This window comes from Sipha flava, unplaced genomic scaffold, assembly GCF_003268045.1.
Source record: "Sipha flava isolate LNK unplaced genomic scaffold, YSA_version1 0_pilon_pilon, whole genome shotgun sequence".
NCBI lineage: Eukaryota > Metazoa > Arthropoda > Insecta > Hemiptera > Aphididae > Sipha > Sipha flava.
The window spans coordinates 8,057,068-8,076,968 of NW_020271713.1; the positions used below are offsets into that span (position 1 = coordinate 8,057,068).

Genomic DNA, 19,901 nt, shown 5'->3' on the forward strand with positions numbered 1-19,901 from the left:
AGAGTACATTCGCGTGGACGGTCTTCGACCGGTTGCGTTCGATGTACTTACGCGACATTAAAATATTGAAACGCGAAGCGACTTAACACGACTGCAACACGACCGTTCGGCGTTCGTTGCGAATGTCCACCCCTACGACGTAGCTGGCTAGACCATCTCCGCCGGGCACTAGACACTCTGCAGTTCAATGGCTCGTCAATCCCGTGAAACGCGTGGTCATCAAACGAGCAACGCGATTGCGTACATGAAGTATAAATATTGCAAATCAAACGCGTACGGACATCCGGTTATTCGGGTCGCAGCGTTGGACAACGGCTGACGGATATGACGTACACTCGTGTTACTCGGCATTGTTCGGATGTCGAGTCGCTCGCCCTAAGACGGGTAATCGGTCAACCGCTGTAGTTGGCAAGTGCTCCAGCAACGGCTCGTACAATAACGTATTCGACATTCAAGCCGATTTGGCCAAAAAAAAAAAAAACGGAGAAGTGGTAGGCTTGCATAAACGGTCCGCCGGAACAGTACGATTTATTACGGTGCTCGGCACGGGAGGCTTTAGGTCCTTTGCCCGGGGAAGGGAGTGGGAAATATTTTTTGGTAGGTATACGCACGTTCTTGAACTGTAATCGAATCAGTCGGCATTAAACAAACAAATATTACATGCATACACGTACGTACCAGTGGCGTATACAGAAAATATTTACGGGAGGGGCTACTATGTTCAGAGTTAAATTACCATTGCTATCTAAGAGATACTAACAAGATACAGTAGGTACTTATCTACATTTCATTTACAGAATATCTCGAAACGATTTGACGTTGAACGCAAATTTTAAATAAGCATAAAGCGCAATTAAAATATAATATACGTTTAAAATAATTTTTATGTTTTTCAAAACATTTCGGGAAGGGGGGAACTATAGCCCACTAGGCCTTCCTATATACGCCACTGGTACGTACACGTAATACAAAGTATACACGATCACAATAATGAAAACATTCAATATAAAAAAGATAAAGATGTCTCGGAAGGGGAGGTGCATGGCCTATATTATGGCCGCCTAAAAGCCGCTGTTGGTGCACGGTGAACGGTCGTAGTAGCGCACAACAACGTCCTGAGCTCCGAGGGGACTGGAAACAGAGCCGTACCGAACCATTTTTTATCCTGAAGTAGAACTGAAGCAATGCGCCCGCTCGGTTGTAGGGTTGTCACACTCACAGATTTTAATATGTATAATACGATTCGGAAAAATCTGAAAGATTGTAATTAGGTTTCTAGCAAAACAAGAAATAAAATTTCTTAAAATAAGTTAATTATTTAATATTTTTGCGCCCCCCAGCTTCAGGCGCCCAAGGCAAGTGACTCGTTCTGACTGGAAACTTTGAGAAATGGCGGAACTCTTCGGCCGAACGGTCGCGTTGTCCGACGACCACGTGGAATCGTAGTTGCTAGAAAACGTTCCCACATCCAATCGCGTATCCAGAGAGACGGGGTCATGAGGATCATAACGCCCCCCCCCCCCCCAAAAAAAAAAAAACTATCGAGATTAAGTTTTTCGTGTTTGTTTTAAATTAAATTATGCAATAAAACGTAGGAGATTAAACTCAGTTATTTAATTTAAAAAATTTTACATTTTTAACGAAATTAATAATGTTCTAATTTTCATTAATAATTTATTTTTATTATTTTTTAACTGCATATTATTGGTTACTTCAAGAAAATTACCACCATCCCTCGATTATATCTCTACACGTACATCCGTGCACACGGTTATGGCCCAATACAATCCATTATTATCAATATTATTACAATTAACAAATTTAAAATTATTATTTAAATCTCGATTTATAATAATCTAATGAATAACAATTAAAAACAAATTAAAAAAACAGCGGTGGGCGTGGTAATTATTGTTCCCGAACACGACCGAATATCGTTGGAACTGAACAAGCATTTTCGTTGATCGTTCCATCATTCGAGCGAACGTTTACAAGCGACGGCTCACGAATATTGTCTCGCATAATGTTTGTCATTATTTTGAATTTTGATGCTTGTTAATTAGATCATTGCTTCTCAAACTTTTTTGTCGTGGGGCCCACCTAATTTAATGTAAAACTTTCAAGGCTCTCTTAATCAAAATCATAAATTATTTTTTTTCTTTATTTTATATATTAAAATAACATGTACTATTTCACTCAGCTTAACCATAAATATATATATTAAATATTTTTTAATATAATTTTGAAAAAGCTTTATATAGTATTAAACTTCATACATGTATATATGTAAATAAATTAAGTTTTAAAGAAAACAGTTTGAATAAAATAAGTATTTCACGGCTCTCCAGTAATATAGGTACGCCCCCCTAGGGCACGGCGGCTACCAGTTTAAGAAGCACTGAATTAGATGATCATAAAAAACGAGAAGAAAATAAAAAAAATTCGGATTTCTTGTAATACTTTTACTGATTCCGGATAAATCATAACTGTAAACTTTTGTGAAATAGACGTTGCGTACAATAAATCATTTCTGAAGTCTGTTGGTTCATTTGGTTATGATTTAGATCTGATAATCTTGGATGACAATGTAGGAAAAATAACAAAATCAAATTAATGGATTAAAGTATTGTATCATAATTTATTATAAAACATTTTAACCAACGCCAAAAATAGATCTCAAATTATTTTAATGTTCAATAAAAAAAAAAACTTTCATCATTTCCAACCAAAATAAATAAAAAAAAAAAATATAATTAATAATAATAATAAAAATGTCATATTTTTTTTTTATAAATTTAAAAATATAAAAAACGAAATGTTAGTGTACAAAGTTATTATTTTCTCTTAATTTACTACTAGTTGTTATAAAAGTTTGAATACAATAACTAAACTAACTTAAAGAGGTTTAAATATATTTAAACAATTAAGAATATTAAAAAATAAAGAAAAAATGCAATACAAACTTTCAAGTAAATAATTCGATATTAAAATGCAGAATTTCATGATTTTGAAAATAATTATAATTATCATAACTTAAAATGTTCACATAGTGTTAGAAAAATATACTGAGAAAATAACAAAAAATATTCATAACCTTTACAAGGTAGTTAATGAATAACATAAATGTATACTTGAACAGTTTAATTTTGTTAGCAATACATTTTAATAGTAATAATCAACATCGATAAAATATTATGTTTGTACTTATAATAAACGGAAATATAAATGATTTCCAGTTAATGCAAATGATCAGGTCAAATATTCAATAATTTCTTAATAATTAAAAATCATAGTATATAGGAAGCACCAATAAAAACAGACCTCAAAATGGATCATAAATGAAGCCTGATATGAAAAAAAAATGTTTTGAATCTGGAGAGATTTCAAAACTGTTTTTCAACAATAGCAGCTAAATTATAGGAGTAATATGAGTATTCAAATATAAATATCTGTTTAAGTAAAAATACATAAAGGAAACGTTAATGTTTTATACAAATACAATAACCTATGTCTAAAATAAAAATTGTTTTTAAAAATAAGTAATAACTCTTAAAGTAATAATCAATGTTAAATAAAACCTATGAATACAATGTTTTTTCAACCCATTCTTCCATCGTAAAAGAGGCAATATTTTTGTTGTCAGGATCACGTTCTTTGAACATATCTGAAAAAAATATTCAATTACATTTATGGAACATATAAACAGACACCTTAATATACTACTTTAAATAATTCTATGATCAATTAGTTAAATAAACATTAGGTTTATTCTTTCAACATATGATCAAATATCCTTGACAAATATTTAGTTTAACATTAAATTTCAACAGTCAAATAAAACCAAGCTTTCGCTATTAACCCGACTTATTATAAGTATTATAAGTAACATACATTTAATCATAATGTATTATTGTTTATTGTAATTTATACTAACCTATCATAGTCTTTAGTCTTACAGCACACATGATAAAATCGTCAAACATAATATTTCCATCTTTGGTGGCATACCGATGACACATAATATTAAGAATATGCGTATTGAGATGGTAACCAACTGAATTCAATGCTTGCCTTAGTTGGAAACCATTAATGTAACCTTGGCTCTCTTTATCGTACATTTTGAATACAATCTAAAACAACACAAGTAGATATTTTATTATCAAGAAATTCTGTCCTAACCATTTCTATTTCTTGGTTATTACCTTCCACTGTCTAATGTCAATCCAAAGGCTTTTAAATTCTTCAAACCCGAGTTTTCCTGATCGATCCCAATCCATCATAGCAATCATACTACGACATACATCTTTGGAAAATCCAGCTTTTTCCATATCTGAAAATTTTAGAATTTCAGAAAAATTATTTTAACTTTTTATTAATTACCTACACTGATATTCAAAAAGATCTATTGATCATCACTTGATTTTTATTTAAAATACTTACTAAATGTTGAGGCTAATGGCGATCCTTGACAGAAAGCCTCACAGAATGTTTGAAGCAAGTTGAGAAGTATATTATCTCCAGAAGCTGTATTACTTGCCACATCTACAAATGGTATAATCAAACAAGGCAACTATGTTAATTAAGGTACAAACTCAAGCAAAAAAATCTTATGTACAAGTTTAAAATATGTTCTTAGTAAAATATTATGTATATGTAATGATAACACTGTAACACATGATTATTATTATTAATTTGAGGTTAATTCAACGTATATCAAGACCGTTTTGTACGTTGTATTGTACACCTTGTAATTATGATTTGTGACATGTATTTATAATAATTAAAATAAATAAAGTTCACTTTGAGATGTTATTGTAATTAATAAATTAAAATAAATGAATATAATACAGTATACAAGAAAATGAGATGTTATTCAATATAAAATGTATTTTTTTTTTAATTTAGGTACTTTTTACTTTTAACTAATAAGTTTAAGGTATAGATTTAATAATTTTATACATCAAGGTAATATACATATTTGTCAGGTAACAGACACAATTAAAATTGTATTCAAAATTATATGTTAGAAAAAAATCCTAAATGATTTTTTAATGTAAGCAAGTTTCAGAAGTCACCAATTAATTGTTAATAATATTGGTATTTCAATAAGTTTCTTAAAAATACAAATTTAGAACAAAATATCAATACAAGTGATAATGTATGCGGAAAGTTCATTATACAGAAATTATTTTTTACTATTCAAACGTTCAAAAACTTTAACACAAAAAATAAAATGTTATGTAGTTAAGTAATGGTTAAATCCATACAATTAAAAACCGACAAATTAAGGAAATCATACAACTAATATGGTAGATTAATTCATTATGTAAACTATTCAGTTTTATTATAAAACAAACCAATTTAATATTAATATTAATTAAATTTTGTACCATATGTATTATAGTTGATGGCATTATATGTACAATTATTACTTAATAGAAACTCAACAAACCATTTCTCATAGCATAATCCAAAATATCTTTAAGCTCCATCCAATCAACTTCTTGATCTTCACCAGCCAATTTAAGGAAGAACTCTTTGATCTTCTCATTGGCCTTATCAACTTTATCTGGCTCTGGTTCCTGTTCTTTAATCTAAAAACAAATATGAAATTTATAAAATCCTAACTTAATGTTTGCGTAGGTATTATATAAATCTTACCTTAATATCAACTTCACCCATTCCAACTTCATCGTCAAGTTCCCTTAAAAAAAAAAAATTGATTTTTAATACACCTAAATAGTTAAGAAAAATATTATCACAATATTTTTATCACTTACGCCATGTTATTTTCATGTTCTGAGAATACCCTGAGTAAAAATTCACCTTGTTCATTGGGATCAAACGTAGAAGGCACAATACAATAAGTACCAGGAGGTAGACTAAATCTACTACTGACTTCTCTTAAATTAATAAAAGTAGGACTTCTTGCAATGGACGCAGTATACTTAAAAAAATTTTGATCTAATGGTTTTGGCAATGAATCTGGATTGATAAGCTAAAAAATAAAATACTACATACCAATACTACACTATAATAATGTTAAAATAAATTATTCGAAAAAGTTAGTTCTATCGGTACGAAAATATTAATCTTAAATATTTAATTAACTGTCATTTACTAATTATGATTGCTGATTTTTATACATAATTTATATTTTTATATCTTTTTCTTATCCTTCGGCTTTCTCTCAACTATTTGGGGTCGGCCATCCTTGTCCTATAATCTCCATTCGTATCAATTTTCTACATCCCTACGCACACATTAACGGCTTTCGTATCATATTCAATCGAACCCAACTATCTCTTTTTTGGTATTCTTCTTCCCTATTTCTCTTCAACGTTAATTTTCATTACAACTCTTACTGCATTTGTTTCCTCTCGTCTCATCACATACCCAAACCGTCTCAGTCTATTTTCTCTCATCTTGTCAACTATAATAATTTATATTTTTATATATAATATTTATATTATATTGTTCAAAACTAATCGATTATAATTTTTGCATTGTTTAAATAAATGTATTACTTGATACACAGCGAATCCAATTGTCAAACACTCAGCTCCTATCTTTCGCTGAGCACGTCTATTCTTTTGCATCAAAGCAATAATTACTGTACACTTTCGTTCTTCATCTTCGTCGTCAGGATCTTCTAACGTAATACGATACTGTGGATTACTAGCAAATGTATCTAAATATGAAAGTATAAAATTTAACATAATATATTTTAATTATAACAATACATTTCTAGAAAATATAAGTACCTAGAAAATTTCTACATCCACCAGCAGTTGCACCTCGAACCCATTCACCTTCAAATACACTCATTTCCCATCTCTTGTTGGAGTCCTCGCCTAGTTGCTCTTTGGTTAGAACATCAGGATTTAAATTGCAAATTTCCAAACGGGAAAAATATTTGACAAAGTCTTTATACGACATCCAAAACTCGCCATCAGCATCAAATGTTAAGCCTAATGATTGCTGGTCCGATTCAGATATAAATCTCCATTCGGGTGATCTGTAAATTAATTTCAATTAATAACAACACACATTTACTGTATACGAACTTGTACAAAATATTTATAATAAATGTTGTGCTTACTTATCACTCCATGGTCCGTTCCATTCTGCCTCATTACCCCACGGATTTCGGAGTCTGAGCAATGGTATTTTACCAGTGGTATTAGGCGTTGTTATGTCCACATATGTTACCCTTGTAATACTATATGCATGACCTTTAACCAATCCTTGTGGTGTTTCCATTTCTGTGACACTCGGATCAGCCTATATAAATAGAAACATTTTATAAACTATATGCTAAAATAATGATTTTAATTAGAAAATAAATAAAGACTATTAATATAAATATTGATAAAAATCAAAAAGATGGAAAAATTATTTTTATTTGGTAAATCTTTAAAAATAAATGATGTTTAATAATAAAACAGGTTTTAGTAAAATAAAATATACATAGACTCAAAACACTTTATAGTATCTGTTTATTAAATAAAATTTAATTTTACTAGTATAACTGTCGAAACTCGAACCCATTCTATTTTTATATTACCTCGATTGAGCAACCCATGAGTGATTGCCGTTGAAATGCTTTCAGCATGATAGTAAACAAATTAGGTGGTACTTCGTTTAATTCATACATTTCTGACACACCACCAGTAAAATCTTCCATAGCCTCACATGTACTGCCACCTTTTAATGCTTCATATGATCCATGAATTCTAGAACATTATGTATAATAACATTTAAGCAAAATCTAATAAAATAATTTTATTTAACTATTTTGTCAAGGAATTAAAAAAATGTAAAACTAAATTAATCAAATATCAGTATTTAAATGTCACAATTGTATTTATAATTTCAAATATTTTTCAAATACACACAGACCATATTATAGAAATTAAAAAAAAAGTTAAAAATATGTCGGTTTAATTTTTTGCTGTCTTAATAATTACCTTTTTACCAATTGTTTTTCCCTTTAAATATCATTGAATGCTGAAAAGAAGATTTCTTTTTATTTAAATTTTAAAATTACTTGTGAGAATAATTTTATTTTAACAATAAGATTACCTAGGATTGCAATCCATTTAAGAATAAATGAGTTTTCCCTTTTATTACATCTTATATCTACATTATATTTTAATATTTTTAGTATTTATTGAACGAAATTATTATTAAGAAGAAAAGTATTAAAAAAAATATTTACATATTTCAGATAATAAACTGTTCCTACTATATAGTGAAACCTAGACTGGAATAAATTTGAATGCAGAAAACGTTGATATTTTATAGAATGTTCAAATATATAAATATACATATTAAAATGTATTATGAATAAAATCGAAGAATTCGATTCCAAATTTTTGTCGGATCATATTTTTATAAATCTATAGTTACATTTTCTATTTGAATTTGAATTGAAATTAAATTAAATAAATTTCTATATTGATTCTTCATGGTAACACATACTATTCAAAATTGAAAATATGAGTTTTTTTCCATAGTAAGTATACACATTTTTTAATATCGATTTATGGCATTAATAATTATACTTAAAATAACCTAAAAAACAAATTTTAAAGAGTTCGTATAAACATTTTTAAAAATTACATTGGTAAAAGCAAATATTTTAAATTATCTAAAATTTCAATACTTAGTAATGCTAAATAACTTTCTTTAAATTAAAGACACAACTCATAAAATGACAAAATGATAAGATTAAAAAAAAAATATTAAACCTTAAAACAATTCTCTTAAATTAATTCAATGATTGCACTTTTGACAATTAATTTTTATAAGTTAGGTAAATTTATTAATTGGTGTAAATAAATAATTATAATTTACTTGGCGTAGGCTTTCTCTAAAAGTGCACTCCAAAATTCATTTTCGGTAGCAGAATGAAGAAATATTAATTTTCCATGATAGGTTGGTAAACGATCATCTACAACTACATCAACCCATCTACCATACTGCCAAAATCTGGAAAAAACGACTTGAAAATTTTAAATAATGTACATATATAAATATAAATCGAAATGTATTTACCTGAAGTGAAATATACCAGCGTATTTGTCCTCAAATCCTTGATCATTTGGCACAACCTGATAGAAAAGTTTTTCGTTCAAAGTCAAATTGGCCACAGCAGCTAACAACCAACAGTCACCTAAACAAATTAATGGTATCATTAATAGTTTATGTTTTGTTATATTTTTTTATTTGACCGTATGCATAATACTTGTATACAATTCAAGATATGAAATCAATTCATTTTTTATATATATATATATATATATATATTTCGTTATTTACCCAATTCTCCTTGCTGTACGTCAAATCTTGAAGCTCCTTCGATAAATAACTGAGGGTTGCTGGCGATTTCCTTAAAAATAAATTCAGAATAATACTAAATTTGTGCACAAAAATAAATGGTAAAAACATGCTTACATTTGGTCTCAGCCATTTAAATGACTTATCCGGTGCTTTGCTATAAAACAACGATGAATCGACCGTATCAAAATCTGGATCTTCAAAAAGTGCTCCTTGTTGTAGACATTGATCTCGGAGTACTTCAAAGTCCTGAACCTCTCCAGCTCTCGGTCGAAAACCGGAACCGCGTTCACCAATCTTTAACATTTCAAAAATAAATTAAATGTATAGTTGAACACTCAAGTATAATGCCGTATACTAAATTGTTGCGTGAAATATAAACTAGTAACACTATTTTATGATGGCGACATTCAAAACTGTCATTATATATTTTTCTCTACCTAACAGTTTTATTTTTATTTTTTAAAAGAAAGGTCAATAATTCCCTAAGGAATAACGTCGTTATAATATCTTTAACTAGTTAAATGTTTTAGTTTATTATTGTTATAAGTTTGCGTAGATATACGAAAAGCACATTAAAAATATGCATCATTACATAAAATCTCATGAAAAAACATACCTCAAAATTATTTAAAAATCGAAAAACTTATTTTCTCCATGGTTGTTTTGGTATTTTAAATAAATTAATATTCATATCTTACCACGATTTTCTGATATGAATAATTTTCAATTGAAAAAGAACGAATTTTCAAACATGACTTTATAATAATTTGGTGGACCCTCGATGATGAAGAGAGTATAATAAGTATAATATTTTAACTATATAACAATATAGATTATATCATAACTGATGTATTTGTAACCCTTTTACAAATTCATTAGATACAAATACATTTCATAAAGATAACATTAAAAATACAATAATTTGAATATGTTTTTTTTCGCATTTTTATAAAAAAAAACAAATTGTTATAATTGTTATCGTTTATAGAAAAATATTGGTATTCAGTGTACTTTATTACAATTTGAAATATTTTTTCCATGGTTCGATTGTATTTTTTTTTTTATTTATTTAACTAAGTGAATATATATATAATATATTATGTAGGTACACAACAAATGGAATAAAATAACTGTTGTGTAAAAATTTACCGAATTTCGATTAATTGAAATAAATTATAAATACTTATTTATTAATATTACACAACTTATAGAGACTGTTTAATACTACTAAAGTAGGTCTGTCTTAAGAAATAACACTAATCAAACTACTTATACAATTCATTTTTTACTATTACATCACTATATATTTTAAGTATGACATTAATTAAAATAAGTAGTTTAACTATATTGTCGAGTCACTGACAAATTACTGCGTACTAAAAGTATTTAAAATTATTATTTCCATTATTTACGAATAACAAATAGTTGTAAATGGTTTTCATTTATATATGAATATGGGCGTATCACGTTTCCATCAAAAGTGTAACTTTCCCTTTTCCATCAAAACCACCTAAATCCACCAAATTATATTTTGACTATCAACTACAAGTACATGAACTATATTTTTTTATAAATATGAAAAATACACTATCTATAGATTGAAATACTCGTCGAGTTATATGATATCAAGTAAATAGATTGTTTCTGATTTATCTAATTTAATTGACTTAAAGTACATATATATATACATGAGAAAACTTGTTTTTTAGTTTTATGTATAAATTTATGATTTATAAATATATAGATACATTATGCAATATAAATATGATAATGCTTCACCTTTTTGGTACTGATGGCAAATTATTAAATTATTGCTTTCGTATTTTATTTTAATGTTAAAACAAGTCAATAAAATTAAATTAATTACATAGTTCAATTAAAAGACCATATCAATACTTAAAATACATAGTGTTGTGCTAAATACGTTTAACTAGTAAGTTTTATATTATAAATTGTTTTGGTAGAAACGGGTATCGGTCAAAACATAATTTGGTGTAAACGTATCCCACCCATAAATATAAAATACAGATATTTAAATTGACTCAATAGAACTTGGTTTTAAAGAAATTTAAATAATTTAAAAAAATATTATTCTGATATAAATAAAAACAATTAACTTTAAAAAAAAATGATTTAATAGATCAAAACCCCATCGGGTTATAACATGTAATATTTATAATAAACTAATAAATAATAATCAATAACGTTGCGTTTAAAATGTCAAATTGAATTCAGATAAATTATACTATTTGTATAAATCTGCTTTCCAGTTTGTTAAAAGAAAAATGTGTAACAACGACCTGTTGCTTACAATATTTTTGTGTCTGTTATAATATTATTATAAATTGATATGGGTGCTTTTGAAGTTATAATAGGTTTACCATAAAAATAATGGAAAAAAAAAAACAAAAACATAAGGCAATTAAAAATATAGATAAATCAGTGAAGTCCGGTACAATATATTATAATGACTGTCCAAGAATCAAAAAACTCAAATGTGTGTGTGTGTGTGTATGTGTTTTTGTGTGAATACTATAGTAATAATAAAAACAATGTACGATTCTTACGTAATAAACCAACGTTTTCCGATATCTGTAAGGCATTTGAGGATCTGTGAGTCACAGTGAACGAAAACTAAACTGTATTATGTGCGCGCGACGGACCCCAATCAACTGAACACGGTAGGTGAAAAATATCTAACACAGTGTCTGAGGACGAAATAAAAGGCGTATACTGCACGGATATCGTATACCGTCCTGGACTATCAGCTGCCGCGTGCGTTTTATTGATCGTTTTACGCGTCGACGACCCCAGGGATACTCAACATTTAAACTAAAACTTCGCTCGCCTAAACGGTTAAACGATCATTTCAAATGATGCGAGAACACATTTGTCGCATTCACGACCTATAACTCTGGAATACCAATGACACACGATGCAAACATTTTTATATATTACCAACGGTAATTGCAACGAAATAAAAATTAATAATCATTGTTACGTGCATTATGGAGTTTCAAAACGTGTTGAAATGCTCCGGACAGGGAGTACCTAATACGTATATGCATCAGCTAACCGCCTGAAGACTGCAGTCGCCGTTTATCATTGATATAAATCCTCGAGAGACATCCAAAGCGTTTTATAACTAGATTTAGATAACAAGTCAGTAATTACATTGGTTACGGAAAAGTTTCAACAGAAAATGTTTACATGAGTACACAAAACATGAAATATTCTGTTACCGTCGACCAATAGACAACCTTGAAGTATAATTAAAATGTAGATGTGTTTTAGCTAATGTAATTTGTTCGGTTACTATTTCAAACGATTATTTTTATCTACACGTTTAATCAAAATGTACTGCACAAATTATGTTTTATTATTTCAGTATTTTTTCTAACCTAACCTAACGTGCTACGGTTAGAATATAAAATTTTGAAAAATGTTGTTTTAAGCCATTTTATTTTTATAAAAAATATTCAATTTTGTAAGATTACGAGTATATACATTTTTTTGCACCATGCACAGTATTTTTCTTGCATCTAGTCCAATTAAGTAAATATACTTCATATAAAGTATGTAAAAAAATATCATGCTAAAAAATGATTTTTATTGAAGTCCCTTTTTTTGAAGCATAAAAATTTGGATTTAAATTAAATAAATTGTTTAACATAGTATCATAATGATCTATAAGTTTCAAGTAATTTATCAATCCATTGAAAAACTATAATTTTTTCCCCCCTTATTTTCTTTTCTTTATGTATTTTAAAAGAAAAAAATAATACTTAGTAATGTGATGTTAACTAATAAGTATTGTTATTATGTTATTTTATTTTTGTTAACTAATAGTTGAGTGATGTACAAATATTTAAAATTTTATAATTTGTTCAAATTAAATTTTCCTTTTGTATAAGTCTGTTGAGGGCAACAGTAAGGTCAGGGCTGGTCGAGTGTTAACTCCACAAGGTTGGCCAAACTGTTGTCCAGAGGCGTCGGCCCTGTTTAACGACTGGACGACATGTTTTAGAGTTTGTTGAGCACCAGACGTCTATCTGTGCAATTATTAAGTTTAGTTAATTTTGTGTCGGTTAGGTTAGGTTAGGCTAATAATAAAGATAAGTCGTTAAATATTTTATTGTTAGTGTTGTTATTCTGTCGGACCATTGTACCACATGTATTGTGGATAAGTTAACACTTATATAATTGATTTACTACTAAAATAAATAAATTCTGATTCAATTTTAGTATTATATCAACCATTTTCTTTTAGTGATATTTTTCAGATTTGTTTTGATTACAAATATTTAAACATCTTACGTAATAAAACTCAACTATATATTATAGGTAGTTTGAAAAAAAAACCTTCTTCTTGGTATGCAAATGTTTTTAAACTAGCAAAAGTACCAATGTACAATGAAAATATATTTCAATAATTCATTCAAATATTATAAATACAAGTAATTTACAATTATACGATGCTATATGTTTATACGTACGTTTATTTACAACATGAACATGTTACTTGTCTATATAACTGTTGTAAACAATTGTATTTGAATTTAAAACATGTATAATAACCAGGCACATGGTGCTTAATAACCTAAAAGTAGTTGTAGACTACAAAATACGAGCACACAACCCGCATCAGGGTAAACTACAACTTAAAAGTGGTAGAGTAATCCATAACGACCCATAATTGATCGAACCTAAACTAACAGGTTTTGCCGAAATCAATATACACATACGCACCGCCAGAAATTCTATCAGGAAAGTGCATCATGCATAGTATATACAATAAATAAAAACTATATACGATAAGGTGACCATACATTCCTAAAACGGGATTGTCCCTTTTTTTATCATTACGTCCCGTTGTCCCGACAAATTTTGAATAGGACGCACCCCTTGCTCCTTCTTGCGGCACCCATAAAATACATATTTAATTTTATAAAATAGGGCACTATAAGATCTAATAACAACATAGGAATTATGAATTATTAACATGATTGCAAATTTTCGCAAGAGACAGAGGTTATTATAAAATGTTTCATTTTTTTTTTTTTTTTTAATTTACGTCACAAAAAAACAATCTTTAATGTGCATATATATGTTATTTAAATGTTGTACTGATAAATAATTACAATAACAATCGCATATAACAGAATAGCCTCTTCAATTGTACGCTTTTTGTTTATAGACATCTTTTTCACAATGTTGCTACGTTATAATACGGGAAAAGTTTATAGAAACACTTTTGTTGGAAAAAAGCACAAAAATAAATTACCGAACTACGTCGCACTGATTGAATTGACCATGTTCACGTATCTAGATAAGACACATACACAAATATTCCATACAGAATAAAACTAATTGTGCGATAAGGTTAATAAATATTATGAAGTCATTATAGATATAATACTTATTATTTTATGTGTACCTGAAATAAACATCGTTATTAAGAAATTCAGAAATATTATGCTATAATATAATAAAAATATTAATATACTAAACTATAATAATGTATAACATGATTTTACTGATCTCGATATGATGTATTTTCCAAAGAGCCACAGATTGCATGTAAGGAGCCGCAGGTTCCCGACCCCTACTCTATCATGTTTATTATCTATACTATGCGTATCACAATATTTTCTTGTTGCTTATATATATATAATAATTGTTAAATGAAAGCTAATAAAAAAAAATAAAAATAAAACTATTCATTCTGCTACATTAAAATCACGTGTTATTATGAAATAATTTTTTTATTTATTCGATATTCGATTTTTGGAAATCGACATTTACCGAATAATAAATGTATGTTGCAATGCAAAAAAAGTAATTCTGACATTTATTGTAATAAGTATTGCACAATATACTACTACTATGTACTATTGTTGTATAATGTTACATTTGGTACATTGAGGTTAATAAATAGATACATTTTTTTTCACAAAATCTTTTGAAGTAAATATGTACTACACTTTTGGGTAATATTTTATTTTAAAACAATTGTCATATTGGAATAATAAAAGTACAAAATTAAATAAAAAACATTCGATACGAAAGCTATACATTAACCATTAACGTTATGCTTCGTTAATTCCATCTCTAGGTAATGTATTATTTTTATACATTTGATATGGATGGACTTTAAATGTGATCAATGTTCTTAAAAGTAATATGAGTAAATATTTATCATATTTGTCGGATTTGTCCGTTAGTTTCACGGATAAAACACCGAGGAATATTAATGTATTTCGTATCTTGAAAAAATTATACAATTACTAAGATGAATGTGTAATGGTAATCAACTAAAATTAAAATTAAATAAAACGATAGCTGAGAGTATAAATATATAATAACGCTAAAAATTTTATTAAATTCACAAAAATTATGTACCTTATATTGTATATAATAGTATAATATTAAAATAATTTAAATTTTTAATAATACATTTTGTAAAATTATTTTCAATACTTTTGTCAGATAGATAGTTTAAATACGTATTACAAAAATAATTATAAAAATTAATACTTTAAGTCTTAAAACACAAATCCTTATTCAATTAAAACCAATAGAGTTATAAAATATCAATAATATTGGCATAAGGTTATTTAAGAAGTTCTATTGCATATTAAATAAATTATGAAAATTTTAAATTGCTGTCATAAAAAAAAAATGACAAACAAATTTTATGATTTTTAAATATAATTTAAAACATATTTAAAAGTAAAATACTATTAAATAAAACATAATATTGTTAACATATTTTTATTATTTTATCATTTTCCGAATAACAGTAAAATAGCCGAAATAATTATATTTAATGGCTAAACAATGGCCCTTCTAGATATAGTATCAATCAGATGCCATTTTATATTATTAATATTATTTGTATTACAAATACATACACTATTTAAACATGACAATGTTTTCTGAACTTCACTGTTTTCTCTTTTTTTTTTTTTTTTGCTGAAACCCACAGCAAAGAAAACAACATTTTTAATATATTACATATTAATATATAAAAAGGTCATCGTATGGTTAACCCAATTTTTAAATAAACATTAAATTTCGAAATTAATGACTTCCTCCAGTATATTAAAATTAAGGTAAAAATATAAAATATAATGATTTTAATTATGAAGAATACAACACACGTACACGCGCATACATGATATATCATAATCAAATATCATTATTTATACATAATCAAACAATAAAGGTAATAGTATAACACAAATAATGACAGTAAAGAAAATTCACCATAAATAAACAATTAAGATACGTAGGACTATATTAACATATGAATATCCATATTCATGCATCATCGTGCAAACAATACAGTTATAAAATGTTTCCACCTATTATCTATGTGAAAGAGACATACGCCGATAGACAAAATTCATTTTCAGCGAAGAAAGAGAAAGCTGACCTGAATACTTTATTCATAGTAACAGGTGGTAAAAATTATTATACTACAATAAACTCCTAAAAATGTATTTGAATGTTATACTTGAAATGTTGTTAATTTTCTGCTACAACTTATTTTCCAACACTTATAACTAGGTTTAATGTAAGGTGTTTTTTTTAAATTATCCGCGGTAATGATAAATTGATAACGTTGATATTCTTTGAAAAAATTTTAACAAAAACAACTTAGAACAATTGAATCCGGAATAAACCTCATTAAGCACAATTTTCACGTATGGAACATACTTAGTATGTTATCTTGAATGGGTGATGAGAACTAGTTTATGACTAAATTGATTCGAAAGAACGTTATAGCGAATCATTTTTAAATATACTTATCCTAAGTCGTTTTCCCCAATAAAAAATAAAAATAAAAATACATTCCTTCTTAAAAAAATCAACTGTTTATTACAAAAATAACGTTTGATCATTGGATTATGTTCATATTATATTCATTTTATTATCATCATCAATAATAATTACATAAACAAATATCAACATAGGTTTACTATAATTACAATATATCATATGATTATTTTCAATAATAGAATCAATTCAATTTGTTTATAATTCTAACTTATATATATGATAAGTATCTGTGAGCCTTAAAAAATAATTCTTAATATAAAATTACTATATGATTTTTTAATTTCGAGTAAATTTTAGTATAATTGTTGTGTTATTTCATATTCATGAAAAAGTATAATTTTTTTTGTAATTAAATTTATATGAAGTAGAAAAATTAATTTTTTTCAAAATATTATTATGAAAAAATATAATAATTAAAGAAAAACGAACTTGTAATAGAGTTGTATAAATTGTTTTTCAAAAGTATATGAATATATAAAAATAAAATCCTACATATTTATATAATATTTTTCATTAAAGTTTATAATTTAAAAATTAGAAGAATTAAGATATTATATTTTTATTCTTAAATTTTATGTAAATCTGTTACTCTCCTTTCAAATGCTAGTCCAGTGCTTCCCAAACTTTTTCGACTCAAGGCGCCCTTTTTGATCCAAGGTTTTTTTTCAGGGTCCCCTTCTCTAAGTCATAGAATGACTAATGATAAGGAAAATGTTAGACCTGATAGTATTTCATGACGGCGCGGCGCCCTTATACATACATCGCGGCGCACTAGGGAGCCGCGGCGCACACTTTGGGAACCTATGTGCTAGTCTATAATATAATGTAACTTGTTATACATTTTTTACTCAGATTAACAACGAAGCAATATAAGTTTACAATATTCAGTTGTGATCTTGACTATGCCTTACTTTAAACTCTAAATACTTTAGATAATCGGAAATTAATATTGCACTATTTACTATTGTACTATTTTTTACGCATTCAAAACAAATGTATTTATTTAATTTGCGTAAATGAAATCTTTAAATTGTATTGCTTTTAAAATTTAAATAACAATTTTTGATACTAAAACAATAGAGTAATAAGTTATAACTTAAAAAATATAATTATAAGCAATTTTAATTCAATTAAAGATTCAATCAACAAGAGTAATTAATTTTATTTAATAATTAACTTTTCATTAGAACATTTAATTTTAAGTACTTTTATATGCTATTTGTTATCAATAGTTAGTTCGTGAAAAACGTAGATCAAATAAAAATAATATTAAATCATTTAAATTATTATAAAAGCATGTGATGATTGCAAGAGAAAATTTAATTAAAAACGAATAACAATCGCAACCAAGCGGGTATGATTGGCACCTAAATCAAAATCAACTCCGTAAAAATGTATCACAAAATAAAACACCGAACATAGGTAATACGAATCAATTTTGATTTTACAAAAATTATTAAATAATTAATTAATAAAATGCATTTTAAATCAAATTCGATTTTCTAACCAAATCAATATTTCTATTTCTCGCATATTTGCATGCATATTTTATACCAAGAAAAATATTAAAAAAATTACAAATGTAGCTAATAAACTCTGAATTTGTTTCCCTATATTACTATAACAATGTGCAATTTATTATAAATATTGAATCATGAGGCTATAATAATAACTAAATAATATTCGGCTGCTTGGTCATACACGCAAAGTCTTACATCGATAGTGTCGGAAAATTTGATTAAATAAATGTATAAACAATAATTTATAGTATTTATGTATATGTATGTATGTATGTATAGTATGTTAGTGAAGTCGTTTAATAATCACAAGGATAATAGTCGTTAGCAGTATCTTCGAGGTATTGTTGTAACCTCTTAAAATAATAATTATTTGCAATTAATATTTTATGTTCATAGTTTTAATTGCTATTTTATTAATTTATTTTATTTTTGGTACAAATACTATGTTTTTAATTGACGCTCGATCGTCCATAATCCCATATTAACACCATAATAAGATGGAATATCTTTTTATTCGTGACCTGAGTACTATAATAATATGGTACGTAAGACATACTCGCAATATATTTCGTTATTAATAGTACATATTATTAGTGATATTTATTTTAACCATGAAGCTCTACTAAAAATCATTTTTAAATGCAATAAATAACAATAGTAACTTTCAAAATTAAAATGATACGCACATCCGCTCCTACAGAGAACCATCCTGAATAGTGACCAACCCAACATGCAATGAATTTCGTCCTATTTTTTTTTTTTCTATTGACGGCATATTTTAAAATATACGCGCACATGTTTTAATATATGTAATATTAATATCCAGGGTCATGAATCATTTGTATGATCTAATATATAGATCCTATAGCTTGCAGACTCTGACTTAACCGGGGTTCTGAACAAAACTGAATAATCTACAAACATATTTTGTTCAATATTTCTAAGAGCTTACGAATGCATTTAAATATATACCGAACAATGTTATATAATAGGGATTTAAACATTAAATTATTATAATAAATTTATAGTTTTAAAAATAGTATATATTAAGTTGCGTTAAAAAAAATCAAAAATATATTTTACTAAAGTAATATTAAATATAAATTTACTATAATATAAATAACTTAGAAGTAAAAAACACAATTTTAAATTAAAACATTTTTTCCTGTGAGAAGAAGTGCAAAGAATAAA

At 27.0% G+C, this 19,901-nt stretch overlaps 1 protein-coding gene across 3 annotated transcripts in view; it reads right to left on the bottom strand.

Moving 5' to 3' along the window:
- Positions 1 to 3,500: 3,500 nt before the first annotated feature.
- Positions 3,501 to 19,901, bottom strand: part of LOC112687995 (calpain-A) — a 36,111-nt gene continuing 19,710 nt past the window's right edge. The window contains exons 1-16 of one of the 3 annotated variants that reach the window (XM_025561172.1): positions 11,913 to 12,071; positions 9,460 to 9,639; positions 9,325 to 9,394; positions 9,061 to 9,178; positions 8,860 to 8,994; positions 7,568 to 7,736; positions 7,103 to 7,284; positions 6,765 to 7,018; positions 6,528 to 6,691; positions 5,781 to 5,998; positions 5,662 to 5,704; positions 5,453 to 5,594; positions 4,441 to 4,542; positions 4,203 to 4,330; positions 3,935 to 4,130; positions 3,572 to 3,664 (exon numbers count right to left, since the gene is read on the bottom strand). In XM_025561172.1, coding sequence (XP_025416957.1) covers positions 3,579 to 3,664; positions 3,935 to 4,130; positions 4,203 to 4,330; positions 4,441 to 4,542; positions 5,453 to 5,594; positions 5,662 to 5,704; positions 5,781 to 5,998; positions 6,528 to 6,691; positions 6,765 to 7,018; positions 7,103 to 7,284; positions 7,568 to 7,736; positions 8,860 to 8,994; positions 9,061 to 9,178; positions 9,325 to 9,394; positions 9,460 to 9,639; positions 11,913 to 11,948 — 2,223 coding nt within the window. In that variant the 5' untranslated portion in view covers positions 11,949 to 12,071 and the 3' untranslated portion in view covers positions 3,572 to 3,578. Of the gene's footprint in view, positions 3,665 to 3,934; positions 4,131 to 4,202; positions 4,331 to 4,440; positions 4,543 to 5,452; positions 5,595 to 5,661; positions 5,705 to 5,780; positions 5,999 to 6,527; positions 6,692 to 6,764; positions 7,019 to 7,102; positions 7,285 to 7,567; positions 7,737 to 8,859; positions 8,995 to 9,060; positions 9,179 to 9,324; positions 9,395 to 9,459; positions 9,640 to 11,912; positions 12,072 to 19,901 lie in introns of those variants that run through there. The other 2 variants (XM_025561031.1, XM_025561094.1) reach the window with 2 other exon arrangements.